Source organism: Argiope bruennichi, chromosome X1 (genome assembly GCF_947563725.1).
Source record: "Argiope bruennichi chromosome X1, qqArgBrue1.1, whole genome shotgun sequence".
Lineage (NCBI taxonomy): Eukaryota > Metazoa > Arthropoda > Arachnida > Araneae > Araneidae > Argiope > Argiope bruennichi.
Window position 1 is genome coordinate 49,261,525 of NC_079162.1, and position 16,158 is coordinate 49,277,682.

The 16,158-nt window shown below is 29.5% G+C and overlaps 1 protein-coding gene across 5 annotated transcripts in view; it reads left to right on the plus strand.

Moving 5' to 3' along the window:
* The window catches only part of LOC129958594 (nucleolysin TIAR-like), a 1,061,871-nt gene extending 1,054,327 nt beyond the window's left edge, over positions 1–7,544 (plus strand). For all 5 annotated transcript variants that reach the window (XM_056071175.1, XM_056071177.1, XM_056071176.1 and 2 more), the window contains one exon: positions 1,633–7,544. In XM_056071175.1, coding sequence (XP_055927150.1) covers positions 1,633–1,792 — 160 coding nt within the window. In that variant the 3' untranslated portion in view covers positions 1,793–7,544. The remainder of the gene's footprint in view (positions 1–1,632) is intronic.
* The last annotated feature ends 8,614 nt before the right edge of the window (positions 7,545–16,158 follow it).

The window sequence follows — 16,158 nt, forward strand, 5'->3', positions numbered from 1 at the left end:
AAGAAAGTTAATTTTTACGCGTTTTGACTGATGAAAATTTCTGTTAAAGAACATATTTATTAAAAAAATTATACACGTTAAAGCGTCATTTTTTTTATCGATTTTACCAAATAAAAATATTTTACTACAGCACAAAAACTTATACGGGGATTTCCTATTATTCCCAGCTTATCTTTTCTAAAATAGACAATCAACTTACTAAATTTCGTTTTAACCAGAAAAGAAGAAATCATAACAAGAAACTTTAAATAAATTTGTTAAAGAAAAATTTCAAACCTAAATGCAGCAAAATTATTTTATGTTATGGCAAATGTGCATCAGCCTTCTTACAATTTCTTTTCAACTTTGCGATCTTTCAATAATCAGCAAAGAGTTATATAAAAACAGAAATGTCAAAACCGACGGAAACACCTTCCATTCATGGAAATAACTGAATAAATATGATTGATTATTTTCTGCTCTTATATATCAAAAGTTTTATTAAGTTTATCTTTAACATACAAAAAATATAATGGAAACTTAAGAAAAAATTTAGCTATTTCTACGAGACAGACCTTTTTTTTTTTCTTTATGTTCCAAATTAATGATGAATTTTAACATTAATTACTTATACACAGATCGCTTTGAGACATTTCTCTCTGCTTAAAAAAATTCAAACTAACAGTTTTTAATGTAAATAATATTTTTTCTTTCGTTCTCTAGTATATCTAGAGTATATCTTTAGAATTTTATATAATTCTAAAAGGATTAAACGATGTTAATTAGACGATTTTGAAATGTTGGTTAATTTTCTGCTTTTATTTTTCAATGAAAGTATTTTATTTATAGTCTTGTGTAACAATAATTGTTTATTGCAGAGAAAGAATTCCTATTTCGCGGCATCACTTGCTTTGGTATTATTTTAAAGAAATATAACTGCGACATTTTAAAGAGTTTTATGTTTCACATGGCCATGGCAAAACTTTATCATAATATTCTACAGTCCATTTCAATTTGATGTATTATTTGATAGTCACCTAATTTTGTATGCAAGTAATAAGCAATATTCTAAATTTCGATTGTATTAAAAACATTATAAGATGCACTTTTTGAATAATAATAATGTAATAATAATAATATAGTTTCAAAGGTAACAATTTCTTAAAATTTACCTCAAAGGACATTTTAAAAAATTCCATCTTAAGACATTCAACACTGTAATAAACAAAGGCATAATGGCATTACAAAATAGGAGACTACCAAATTATTTTTTGAGACTAGAAATTGACGCAATAATTCTACGGACCTTTGCATTTTCAATATTTCTTTTTCTTTCATTGACACTGACATTATGAGGGGAAAAAAATTAATCGGATAATTCAGAAATAATCGCCTTTAATCTTGGGCTTTGCAGATCGGCCTGGATATTAACACACATGCACTGATTGTTATGCAAATAATTCAGATTGCATTTTTGCAAAAATAGCTTTCAAATGAATATTTCTCAAAGTATTCCGATTTCATCTGTTTTGTTTTTGACTTAACGACAGCTGTCATTTTTTCTTACGTTAACCAGTAAAAGTAGTTCTCATATTTAATAGACAAATTCTTCTCCCAATTAATTATCAAAAAATAATTCTGCTTGTGTTTCAGAATGACAGGCATGCAGATGGCCTGGCAAGGCATTCCTGGCCAACCCCAGATCGCTGCAGCTGCGGCTGCTGCCGCAGCAGCGCAGAGTCCTCTGGCGCAAGGATTGCAGCAACCAGGAATGATCGGTGCCTACCCTATGCAGCAGTATCAAGCTCAGTAGTACCCTCAACAACCACAGTATGGAAGTGTGTCTGAGTGTGTGGCGGGCAAGTATCCTTTCTAGTCACCCGTATCCCCCCTTGTATCGTCATGTCAAGCGCCCTCTACCGCACAATCGGGACAGACAAAAAAAACTTTCACATGAAGGACAGTTGTTGCCTGTTCCAGATTTTTGATTTCCAAAAGAAAGAAAACGATATTCGCTCTTCATTTTTTGCTGCTTGAAGATCTTTATGGAGAGAAAGAAAAAGACATCAAGGTAGGAAAGGAAAACCCAGGAGAGTGGTAAAATATTCAGTAAATGGAGTGGAACTTTACTGTGAAAGAATGGTGGTCTTCGTTTTGAGGAGGTCACAGATGGTGACCTGACTTTCACGTGGTTTCCGTGATGAAAATATCATTCATGCGAGGGTATCAATGTTGCCCTCGAGATTTCATTCTAACTGTTGTTTAGTTCTGCAATCTGTAAAAGTTTGCAGCCTCACATTCCTTTTCATACGAAGATCGGAAAAATACTGTCTTATTTCTTAAGAAAGAAAAACTTAAATTTTTTAAGACTATTTTTTATTCTGAGAAGTTAGTATTTCTTTGTGTTTTTTTACAGAAAAAAAAACTTTGAAACTACAAAAAATCATAGACAAGCATTTAGTTTTCAAGGCAACTGCTCAATTTTCTAGATTACTTAACTTTTTCTCTCATCGTAAATAAAGTGTTAGTAATGAGGCAAAACTTATTCACTTTTTTACAGTAGATCAGCAGTAATTGTAACACAACCGATGATAGTAAGATTTTTTTAACGTAGGCCCAAGTGAATATTTTGGTAAAATTTAGTAATTTGTAAAGAAGTTATGAAGAATCTAAGGATGGAAACCTAGTTTAGGATAACAATTTCTTAAAATAAAACACAAATTATGAGAAGTACATGGATTTTTTCAGCTAACTTTTGAATATAGTTTATCATCCAGACAACAGTCTTTTTCCAAAATTCGCTGTTATATTTGATATATTCATCACGAAAATCACAAAATATTCTCAAAAAGAAAACTACCAAAGAATGATAAGAAGCTGGGATCTCATAGTGTGTTAAAGGACTGTTAAAGACTCTGCGAATGCCTGTGTATGAAACAACACTCTTGATAGTAAAATGTACTCTAAAAGCGTTGGTTTAATTGCTATGTGAAGTATGATAGAACCCTTGGGGGGGACTTGGGTGACTTCGTACTTCAGCACAGGAGGCTGAAGTACTATAACCTATGCTACACAGTCACCACCTGCACTAAACCCTTTAATTATTGTGTTTGTTGTTTTCAAAAGGATACAAAAAAAAAGGAAAACTTAGATTTTAAATGTCATCACGTGTTGAGTGAACAAGACAAATCATCTAGTATACCGTTCGTCCTAGAATTGCGAGTTAGTCATCTCAGTTATCTCCCCAGGTGGCACTGTGAGCGGAAAAAAGAGATAACAAAAATCCCTGGAACGCATTGTATGTTCCACAGGTGCTGTGTTAGAAGCACTGTTTTATTTATTCACATAAAAATATAGGAAGATTAGTTGTTAGTAGTTGAGTATAAGATAGATACACAGAATGTTTGTGAGTATGTATGTATGTTTTGAAAAACGGAGGAACTTTTGGATTACATCAATGTATGTACACTTTCGGAAGTACGACGAAGATCTATTTTTATTTTCCCCTTTTTTCGAATAGTGAGCTGCATTCATATATACTTGCAAAGCCAGGCTTCCACCCGATGAATCAGTATGCAGTTTCATTTTTTCTAAGAAGCTCTAAGGATCGAGCTGCATTGGGGATCTGACAGTACGTCACATTCCCTCTGTGCTCGATCTCAAAGAGCTAGCATTTTTCACAGAACATTAGCTGAAATGCCGTTTTAGTAGCAATTTTTCTACGGGCTTATCAAAATACAAAAAAAAGATAAAAAAGCATTTACCGGACGGGATTAAATTCCTTACGTCCTTAATTTAGACGTTGGTTATTGCCAGTGGTTATCAAAACGGTGTTGCCTGCATATATGAATTACACAAAATCGCACACAATGAGAAAAATTTAAAAACGGGAGAAAGGATTCGCCAGTGAGTTAGTTTTCCTCTCGGGAATTTGTTCGTGAAATAACATTCTTCATGTGTGTTAATAACTTGTCTAGTCAGGGGCAATTGCAATCCTTTATGTTTTTCTGTCTTCTTCCACCTAATATGACCTTAATGTATCCAGCATTAAATGTTGATATTCTCGTGAACCTTCGTTTCCCATCCTCTTGATAAACAATGTACGTGTTTTGTTTGTCTCTTTCTACCAGCGAATATTCTACATGTCTGACTCTTTGCTTTCATGATTAGCATTTTCAAACACATGAGCATCGTCTCTAGAGCCGTGTAAGTGCTTTCTGGAGCAAAGAGTTGTCAGTGGCGCGGCGAATTATCTTTGACGACGGTATAATGTGAACAGATAAGCTTTCAAAGTAATACCGAGCGACAATCGCCAATGCTTGCACAAAGTCAATTATTCAAATCAGAATTAAAGAACTACATTCGTGACATATTTCCAATCCTACTTACAATTAGTACACGACTAACATGCCAAAGCCATTATTAATACATGCATTTTACCAGCTTAAGAATTTTAAATCTTTTTGGATGGAAATATTATTTCTAGCGACTCATTTTTAGAGCAAGATCTATCAAGATATGAATACATTATAGTTTTCACAAAAACATTCTTGTTGCCGCATCAAATTTAAATATCTGATGCTTTTACAAATATTAGATAAATGCGCGAATCAATTTATTTGTTTTCTACCAGCTCGACTTCTCAGCCATATAAAATATTAATTTGATACGAATATAAAATACTAATTTTATATTCGTAAAGATGATGCTCCTGATTTAAATGGGCTCATCATGATGCGGAAGCAGATAAATGATAATTTATTCAGCATTCAATCAGGCAACAAGGCTTCAGTTCAGAAGGAATAAGATTTTAAATTAGTCTGCTATAATGTATTCATTTCTACCACGTTTAAGTATTTATTCTACTACTCGTGGGCGAGTCGATGAGATTGCGTTGAAAATCAGCGAGACTGAGCACTGTATTTTGCGAACCACTGGCCGTCCGAATTAATTCAAGCAGTACGGTTGTGCAGGTTGATAGTCGCTTGCTTTAAACACTAAACCAGCTCTCTTAACTTTTTATGCTCCTCTCTTAAACAAATGAGTATTTTTGGAGAAATAAAATAAGGGATAATGAAATGGGTAATTTTTTGTTATGACCTGTTTATTTTGTCAAAGCTAAGGTGGGGATCAGCCACTTCTTAAGAACTCCCCTTTTCGAGAGAAATGATTGTATTTTCATACTATCTTTAAAACTGTGCATTTTGTTCGCTAATGGCATAAATAGAATTTCGAGGCTGTGTGGCATATGAAGGACATAAACACATTACTTTATTACACAGAATGAGCTGATACAACGTTGTATGCACAATGTACAAAACCAGAGAAAACTATCATACAGCTGATTTGAGTAAAGTTCGTTGGTTAATGCTTGCACTACAAAGTGCAATGCATGTAGAAATTAGAATTACATTCAAACTCCTTGTACTAGTCAAAGTGACCAAATTCTGTAATCGAATTATGGAAAGTAACATATTTTAATGAACTAGATGGAGCACAAACACATAAAAGATCACACACACACAATCTGCGTAAAATTGAATTACCAATGCATTTAATCCAGTACGACTTTTTATTCGTATTTATGAAGGCCATATTAGATTTGTCATAAGTAACCATCTTTTGTATTTGATTTAGTTTTTTAAACCATCAACAAAAATAATAAACTCTACAATAACAATACAAGGATCTTCAGCCAATTTCTAAATTGATTTGAACTTAGAAGTGTAAGGTAATTTTTCGATTAGTATGAAATTGTACATTAGATCTTTGGCTAGTGCAAATTGTTTCCCCATACCGAACATACCCTTATTCCACTAAAGTAAACAAGCGATCTCTCTACAGCGTTGTATGCACAATGTACAAACCAAACAACATTATACAGTGAGCAACGTTGCTGCAAGGGCACTGTGTTGTACTATGTGTGCAGTAGGTAGTTCTATACTAAGGATTTCCAAGCAAAAAAAATTCAGAAAAAAAATTAGAAAAATGGCGCGCGAAACGCCGCTCGGTCGCGAACAGTAACTTTCATAACCAAACATAGTAGTTTGTAGGAGCTTTGATAGTCTAGAACTGATTGTAGTAAGCCACGCGACATGTAGGTTGTTTCGCTACGTAGCACCCAAAGATTTGTACACTTAGTCTAAACGAGTCTCGGTAGTATTGTGCGTGTATTGAACGTATGTTTGTGTATTTGTAGTCCGTATGCCAGACCAAGCGTTCGTAGTTTTACGTGCGTTTGACCATTTATGTAACGTGCGAATGTTAAGTATATGTCCTTGTCTCTAAGTCCATTGTTCCTAGATGACCTTTGTTGTAAACGATAAACAAATGATGTTTCAAAACCAAACCAGTGGGAAAATATACAAATATATAAGTCAGAGAAAACCGTTAGTTTTTAAAGTTGATGTTCAAAGAGAAAAGTTGGCTTCCGAGTTTAATCTGGAAAAATTTGGCAGTACAATGCTGCATAAAAACTAATCTTGCTGTTGACAATTCGTTTTTTTACTTTCGGAGGTTTATAGTCTATGGATAAACTATACGCTGCCACGAGTAGATGATTTTATCTAACTATAAGTTAATAAATATACATATATTATAAATATATATATATAAAGAGATCGTGTCTATGGATGTATATATCTTTTGGACTTCTTGTGGCCGCATATATTGTTGGTATATTTCCCCTCATCTAGGTATCTTGATTTTTTAAAAACTTTTGCTGAAAAGGCATCAGGCACGTTGTGCGCTAAGTAGAAAGGTTTAAAAATTTAAAAAAGCATGTTTTTGGAAAACAAAAAAAAATTCTCTTTTACAGTTAGTATGTCGTGGCATGTCGCAACAGCGAAGGCATGAAACTTATTTTTTACATGTTTTGATATTATAACCGAACAGGAAGGTTTACAAACGCGAGGATATGAATTATGAACATATAAAAACAGTGGCATAAGAGAATTTATTACAAAGCAAAAAAAGGCAAAGAAATACAAAAAAAAAAAAATCTTGTTAGTTAACAGTGGACTGCTGTTTTTGCTGTTTGAAATATCAAGCTTGCTTGCTTATATGTACGTATGTTTATTGTGCAGTAATAATTCCACTGTGGAATTAAAAACATCCCAGAAAGGGCCTCTAAATGGCCAAAACTGTGTTTTCTGGGATGCAATTAACGGGGTTTCGGAAATTCCAGAATGTATCCATATTCAAGTATGGGAATTTATATACATATATATATATATACATATAATCCTAACAAAACCTGGTATGTCCCTTGTTGCAAAGCATCCTCTATTGTATGAAATGTATGACCCTAATTCCCGTGATAATTGCGTAGCAGCACAAATGTTTGAGTTTTGTGCTTTGTTATTTGACCAATTGCATAGTGTTAGTAATTTGTTCTGTATTGCCTGTAATCTTGCAGCCGAAACCCCAACAGAGGTGTATTTATGCTAAGCTCAAACATTCCATCTCTGAATTAAAAGGTAAAAAATACCATACCAAAAGTGAAAAAAGTTTTGTGATTTGGAATTATGATTGTAGCGCCAGAAAGAAAAATGGAAGAAAATAAAAGTGATAAATTTGTAAAAATTGTTTGTGTTCTGTTTTCTTTCTTCTTGACACACACACCATGAGAGTAATCTTTTATAAAATTCTATTTTATTTTACTAAATTTTATTTTTACAATTACCTAATTAAACAAAATAAATAGAAATATATTAAAGAAAATGAATTCTGAAATGACAATGTTAAGAAAACATTTTATTGATTGGATTGCTTTAATAATTATTAACTATTTCTTATTTTTAAGTAATTGAAATAATTTGGATTAATTGCTACAGTTACTCTATTAATGTCGGAGCTTGAAGGCATAGTTTCCATACAAGGCAAAGATTGCAATAATCTACTAAAAAATGAGCATTATAACAATGTTTTTTTTTTTTTACAATACAGCACATTATTAGTGAGTTAAATATAAAATGCATAAAAATAATGATATGCACGTAAAACAATGACGATTCATCGCAATTATGCGAGAAAGAATAAAGGTTAATTATTAAAACCGTGATTATGCGAGTATAGAATGTATTCATAAAATGTTAAATATGCCTTCATTAAATTAAATTAAAAATCAATTAAAGATGAAATTCTACTACGGCTTTTGGAATAATTTCACACAAAAAAAGAGAATGAAAAGTTGTTGGAAACACCACATCTAATGTCAAAGAATTTTTTTAAAAGTTTTCTAAAATTTGATAATACAAAATCATTTTCATATTTTCAGCTGTACAGAATAATAAATATTACTTAAAAAATAATGAGGACAAATAAAATTGAGCTTGCTTAACCGAATAAGAACATTATCAATACCATAAATATGTAATTAATAGGGGTATTGAATTGTTCAAAATAATGATTTTGAACTTATGTATATGTATTCCAAGTTAAAATTTTTATTAGAAAAAATAAAACACGCCTATCCTTAGCAGCATATTAAAATGCGAAAGTAAAGAAAATAGAAAAAACTGTAAAACTACATGTACTGGTGAAATTAAACCTTCACTGACACTACTCTTGCGATGTATGTTTTCATTCAAAATGTAATTTTTTTCAACTTTTAATTAATTTTCGCATATTCTCTTGAATTAAAATACCATCACATACTTTTTTCTATAACATCTATCAATTATCATTCTGGAAAAATGCATGCTAAAACCTGCTTTTATAAAGTTAATGTGTAAAATTTTATCTGTTTAAAAGTACATGAATTCAAACAGTTTCATTCCCAAAGTCAAGATATCAGTTTATCAATTTTTCCAAAGTGTGGTAAGTAATTGGGCTTGAATTCAAAATTTTTATGAATAGATTGATGTGGGGGAAATGTTGTTCGGCGTCATTGGATGAAACTGATTACACCGAGGGTAAAAACTTTGCCAAGAAGAAAAAGCAATCTAATTTGAAAAGTTCTGCCTAATGAGATATCATTAAAGGTTGTTGGCCCTTTTTCTTCCGTCTTATTGATTCCACACACCTGTTGTTTCATAAAAAACGAAATTATCTAAATGTTTGACACTCAAGGTTCAAATACTCATTTGGATCATCGGCTATAAAAAAAAAGTAAAAACAAAATCACTTATCTTGATGTTGGTAAGTTTTACGAAGAATTTCATCTATTCAATTCGTTTATCAGAATTTGAACACTTCGTTTAAAATATACAAATATACAATCCAAAGATCTAGAAGTCTGGTTATTCACCAAATACCAATATCCCAACAGAAACAATAAATTTTAAATTGATACAATTCCTTCGATTCTGTTACAGTACAAAGAATTGCATTTCAGATATCTCTTTATATTGATTTATAAGAAAAAACATTTTTTATAATCCTTTTAGGTAAAGAAATTTTGATTAAAATTTAAATGGATATAAATACTTAAAATTTTTCATAGAAAATGTCGTCCTATAATGACATTAAAAATGGAAATAATTTAGGTCATATGTCTCTGAAACACCAAATGCTAATCATTAAACACAATAAGAATTATTTTTAAAAATATATATAAATTTTGGTTTCTCAGTATTCATAAAAATATATGAACGACACTTTTCTCAGTTATTATAATGATACCCATACATAGTTAAATAAATGTATTAATAAAACATAAATAATTAGAAAATGTTCTGAACAATATCTAAGAAAAACCATCTGGACAATATTAACTATGCAAACCGAATTTTAAATATTGTTGAAAACTCATCACTTCTATAAAAAACAGTCTTTAAAAGTAAAAATAATATTTATAATATATAAATATTTAACTCTTCAATCGAGGATTTCATCACTTAATTACATATCACGTTCTAAATGAAATATTTATTCTTATTTCGATTCAAATAACCAAAGAAAATTGAGATAGAATCCCCTTGAACACACTTAACTATCTGTTAAATTGCCAATTAGAAATTTAAAATCATTTTTCAAGTTTAAAATAATTTAGATTGAAAATTCTGTGAATTGATGCATTAGGTAGACACAGCATCGTAAACAAAAGAGTTACAAGTATTCTTTAAAGGGTGATAAAAATTGCAAACTTTTCTACACATGCAACGTTGTAATGGATATTAGAATTCATTGCCAAAGAGCCATATTTGGCTATACTGACCCGAAAGTAAAGTAGGCATACGATATAATACAGCATTATTAAAATTCTAAAACAACTGCAATTGCTATTAAAAACAAAATCTAATTATAAAATCTAGAAATTATTAAAAAAAACCTAACAATTATAAATTCCATAGTAACAAGAAATATGATCGAATAAAAAGCATATTATTTTAACAGAACTGAGGGCAAAAACCACCAAAATTTTACACATATAGGATTTCTACACGAAAAAATCATTTTAAAGTATTCTTACTCAACTATTTTCTTTTCTTGCCTATCGGCCTTTCAATTCCTAAAAATATATTTTACTCATTTTAATTAATTATTAAAACTTAAATTAATTTTTATAAAAGAATATGCTTAAAGATTTATTTCACTTTTTATGATATTAACTTAGGAAAAAATTTCCAAAGCTTTACAATGGAAAGAAAATCCTTGCAGAATTTGAACATTATTTTACCATACCCAAAAATGAAGAGACAGTTTCAGATTTGAAACATATTAATTTCTTAAAACATGGTAAAAACTTTCAAACTGAAAGTGATATGACTTTCAACAGGTAAAGCTCTCGCACATGTATAATTAAATTTTCAAGAGTGCAGGAAACATTCTCATTTTCTCGAGAATTTTTGACATTGATAGAGGAAACATTCTCAGTGATCTAAGTATTATTCATTCTTATACAGGAAACTTGAATCTTGAAGAAACTTATTTCGTTTACATTTAGCTGTCAAGTTAAATTACATTATTAATGATCTAAGAAAGATTCTGAGTATTATCGGAAATTTAACCTTTAAGAAACTTATTTCATTTTCATTTAGTTTTAACGCTTAACTTGTTTACATATACAATTACACTTCAGTTATAAAAGAAACTTTTCAATCCTTCAAGAAATATTCATAATAGTACAGAAAGTTTGAATCTTGAAGAAACTTATTTCATTTAGTAGTAACATTGAATTTGGTTACATATGTACTGAAAATTACATTCTTATTAGCTGAAGAACATTTTCACTAATAAAGAAATTCGAATCTTGAAGAATTTATTTCGTTTTCTTTTAACTAAGACACCTAAAAAAATTTTTGTTATTATGTAAAGAAAAAAATTAAGTTGTTTCATATTAACATAATATATATCAACTTTACTACATCAATTCTATCTTGGAATCCATGATACCTTTTGTAAGAGACGAAATAATTTGATTTCACAACTCTACATCATAAGACAATGTACAGTTAAATGTTAAATAGCATGCTTAATCACTTTATCTTGAATACTGATTCCATTCGTTAAATCCACTTTTGGAAAACTCATCGCATAATCACAATTTAGACATTTAATCATTTTTATTTCTAATTAATATCTATAAAATCGATTTTTAAGTGATGATGTATTACGCAATTTTAATTTCATAACACACATTTAATTTCATTCTCCTTTTTGAAGGTTTTCTGAAATATTTGTTGTCAAATCAATCTTCATACGAAATAAGAATATAATTTTAACTTTTTTTAATCTTCAGATCATAATTGGTTTCATTCATAATCATATTAAAAAAACAAATAGCAGCATTTAGATTTAGAAATCGCATTTAATTGAATCATCCATGAGTGATATATTAAAAAAAGGTAATTTAAGAAAATTGCACGTGTTATGTTAAAAGTAGATTTTCACAATTCTTAACAGTATTCGCATATGAATCAAACTCTTGATAAATTCCCGATGCATTTTTAGAACTTGATGATATTCTAAATAAAGAAGATTTTAAAAAGAAAATTTATTATTGTATTTCTGCAAATATGCGCATGATGGAAATTATGATCATGAAAAAAAAATATTGTTTCCATAATTCTAAAAAAACAATGGACGCAGAAGAGTCATTTTAGTTTCCGAGATCAAAAGATAACTTCAGTAAATTAAGAAGGAATCTTTGAGAGAAAATTAATTATGAAAATAAATTAACCATGAAAGTGTTTCATCAATCAATTGCTTTACTAACTGAAAATGATTTAAATATCTTAAGAGTTTGTGAAATTACTAATAAAATTTCTCATATAATTCATTCTTAAATTCATTAGTATTTATTGTTTCCAACTTTTCTCTATAATCTATTAAAATTCCTATGAAAACTATTGCTGTCAAAGATCTACAACATAATTTATATGCTGTCAAAGATCTACAAAATGTATATGCTGTCAAAGATCTACAACATAATTTATATGTTGTCAAAGATCTACAATATAATTTATATGTTGTCAAATTTAAAAAAATCAATAAATTTGAATACATGTGGAACACAAGCTTATCCTGCTTCAAAAATTCATTGGTTATTTTTAACCAATTATCAATGCTTCAAATCATGCTAATCTAAAGACGTTTGTACAGAAAAAGAAATTGAAAAAACACATTTGCGCCACTTAAAAAAAAAATCTGCTGTTCGTAAATAGAACTTGATTAATATGGGCACATTTTATAAATTTTTAATCCCGTTAAAAATCTTAAACATGGTTCCAGGTGAAATTAACTAGCATTTTGATATTACTGAGAATTTCATGAAATATGAGAAAAAATCAATTATCTTTAGATATTTTGGAAAGCTAATATTTTCTAAATAAAGCAAAGGTGATTGCACCCTAATACAATGTGAAACTGAAAAATCGAAAATGAATTTATAATCTTGAATTCAGTATTTTAAATAGTATATATTTAGATTTGAATGTGACCATAAATTTGCAAAAGTAAATAACTTTAGAATGCTTAGTACTTATTAAAGGCTAGCTTAATTAACTCTAATTTAAGCAAAATCTGATATATTTAAAATGACTAATTCATATATAATTTATATACAATTGCACAATATATTTTAAAAATAAAAACGAAAAATATATTTTCCGTTGCCAATCTCTTTACTATATGTTGAATTAAAAATTTTCTAAAATACTTCTCTTCACAAGTCACTCATAAGCTTATTCAATCTTTTTCAAGAATAAATCAAAACATACTTTTTAACACATACATAAAATTGCAGAAAATTCATTTCGTATATTTAAGAAAGTAACACTGGATATACTCTGAATTTTTAAAAACAGATCCTTTTCCATAGTTACAATAAAACGCATCATTCAACTGAAAATGCAGCTTAACGCAAGTGCTTAAAATTTTGGATGAAAAATATAAGCACTAAGACATTATTTATTAGTTATACTACTTCAGCAAGATAATTTAAATTCTATTTTAAACAATAAGCTCCACCATATCAAAAAAATATTATTCACTTGGGATACAAATGGCACTTATTGCGTTGAAGACAAATACTTTTTTTAAAACTGTTCAATACTTCACAAAAGTGATAGAAAATTCTTTATAATAAGAAGCGAATAAAAATTATAAATAAGTGAATCAAGTTATTTAGGATAAAAAGTAAATAAAATAAATAAACATTTAGTAAAGTAAAGTGTCAAAGAACAGCAAAATACTTTCAATAACGACAGATAATCAATTTATTAAAATAGTAAATCAATGAACAATAAAACACAGTAACATCTGAAAAGGAATTTTAAATTTTGGTAGTGAATTTCTATATCGATTTCCATTTACTCAACATATAGTAATTGTGATAATTTCGAAAATACCATCATCAAATCTCCAGTTCTGCTCTATAATTCAGTGCAAGTTATTCGAATTTCATAATTTAAGAATTTTGACAACAAAAATACCGTAAATATTGACAGTAAAAGGCACAACACTTTTCAATCATTTCCTGAATTAATCTCGTGACATGAGAAAGACAATAATACATTTGTCTCATAACCCAACACATAATACGCAAACAGATGAGTTTCATAAGTTAAATTTTTAAACACTCAGAAATATTGAACATCACCATGATCTGTTCGCGATCTTTATATTCGTCAGAAATTAAAAATGCAAGTTTCCCTTAAAAATACATGTTTTCACGCATGTCTATAATCATAAGACTGGTATAAGATCTACTAATGAGTTTCCAAACGTCAATATCAATAATTCAGAATCCTTACATTTACAGTAAATAAATATCCCGTCTTCTAAAAGGAGCATGTTCTCGTCCATGTCAAACTTTATAAAAATATTTTGAGTCCTTACATTACAACAGTCACCACACGTATAACTAGATCAGTGGTTTTTATTTTCAAGTTTTACAGTTAGCATAAAATGAAAATTTGTCTTAGATTAAAAAAAATACTTTCTGACTGCATTGAAGAACTAATTTTGGACGAGAAAACAATATAAATTAATTTCAGGGAGCTACATTGGTCCAATATGTTTCACTGGTAAATATTTTGAGATAAATGACGCAGAATTCTTGAAGAATTTCAAGATCAAGACTCATCACGAGATATGTATATATTAAAAATCACAGATTTGTTACAAGTTCCGTAAATCGCAATTTGATATTGAGTATAAAGGTTTCTCCATAACCTAACTCTTCGCCAATCCGGCCTTTCCAGAAGACCGACGTTTTCAGAAAGACGAGTATGAAGCATTAAATGAGGAAAGAGTCATTGCATGCCGATATCTATGATCTCGGTGTAAAGCAAAATAATAAGTTGCTAATAATAGTAAAGTAAAATAATACACAGATTTTAATCTCAGTATTTACGTTGTAAAATAATACGCAGATTTACGTAATTTTACTTCTTAATAATTACTATACATTGTATAGTTCACTGCTTAATTGGCACATTTTGTACAATAAACATAGATTCTGCAATAAAAATGCATTTTTCTTAAGGAAGTTCTACTAATCCGGCGTTTTCGTTCATATGGAAATATTTCTGATCTGGTATTTGCAGAATAAAGAGCAATTACTTTTATAAACAAACTCCTACTTAATCAAATGAAATTTTGTAATAAACAAATTCCTACCATTAATCAAATAAAATTCAAATTTCATGAAAACTAAAGAAAAATTATATAAATTTACACATTATTCTCTCTAACATTACTATTCTCAGAACATTTTCTGGATTAAAAAGAACATCCAGTTGTTTCAATTGGAGATACAATTATAAGAAACCATTAGTGAATATTTTCAAACTCTTACTTCGCAATGGATTCGGACGAAGCCATTTACTCCATAGACTAAACTAAAAGTACTTCCTTTTTCATAACAGGAATATTCTGCTAAATTTTTTTCTCAAGAGATGGCATCACTAATCTGTCATTCTACTGTCAGGGCAGAAAGTTTAAGATCAGGAAATTCAAACCAGCTATTTCGTGCAAAGGATGAACGGATACATATTCATGAAAATAAAATCTTTTGAAGTTACAAATCATTTGTTCAAATTTAAAGTTTAATTATCACTTTTAAAATAAGAATTTCAACAATAATTCTCATATAAATGCAATAAAATGAGAGTTTTAAATAAAACATTTTCACTTCCTTATTATGTCCCTTACAACAAGAGACTAGAATTCTTTTGAAAAATTTTGAAAATGATAAATGAATTCTAATTTAGAATCTGAGAATCGTCACAAAAAACTAACTTTTAGAAGTTGGTGATAATTATAAAAGGATAGTATGGCATTCTCTGTTGGTCAAAGAGACCCAGAACATCCCGGTAGCAGAAGAGGCAGAATTCTGATTTGGCTCCAATATATAGAGGAAAGTATCTTCTTTCAAAACTTTTTGGGGGGAACTTAACCACATTTATGTTTCACTTGAAAGAAAATTAAAAACAGATTCAAAAGCCAACCCAACTGAAGTAAAATTTACTGACACTAACACGGTCAACTGGAAAATTGCGAATATCCAGTACAGTTGTCATCATGACTCAAAAACACATATCAAACATTCCAGGCATTCACCAACACATCAAGAGGGTAACTGCCATGTAATCTATATATTAAACTAGACGCTCTCGAACTTCCTCTCATGACCTATAATTCCATCTGAAATATATTCCTCGACAGAAACATTTATCTTTTATTCTCTTTACAATTCTATACAAAAATAACTGAATTGAGTTCATATTAGAG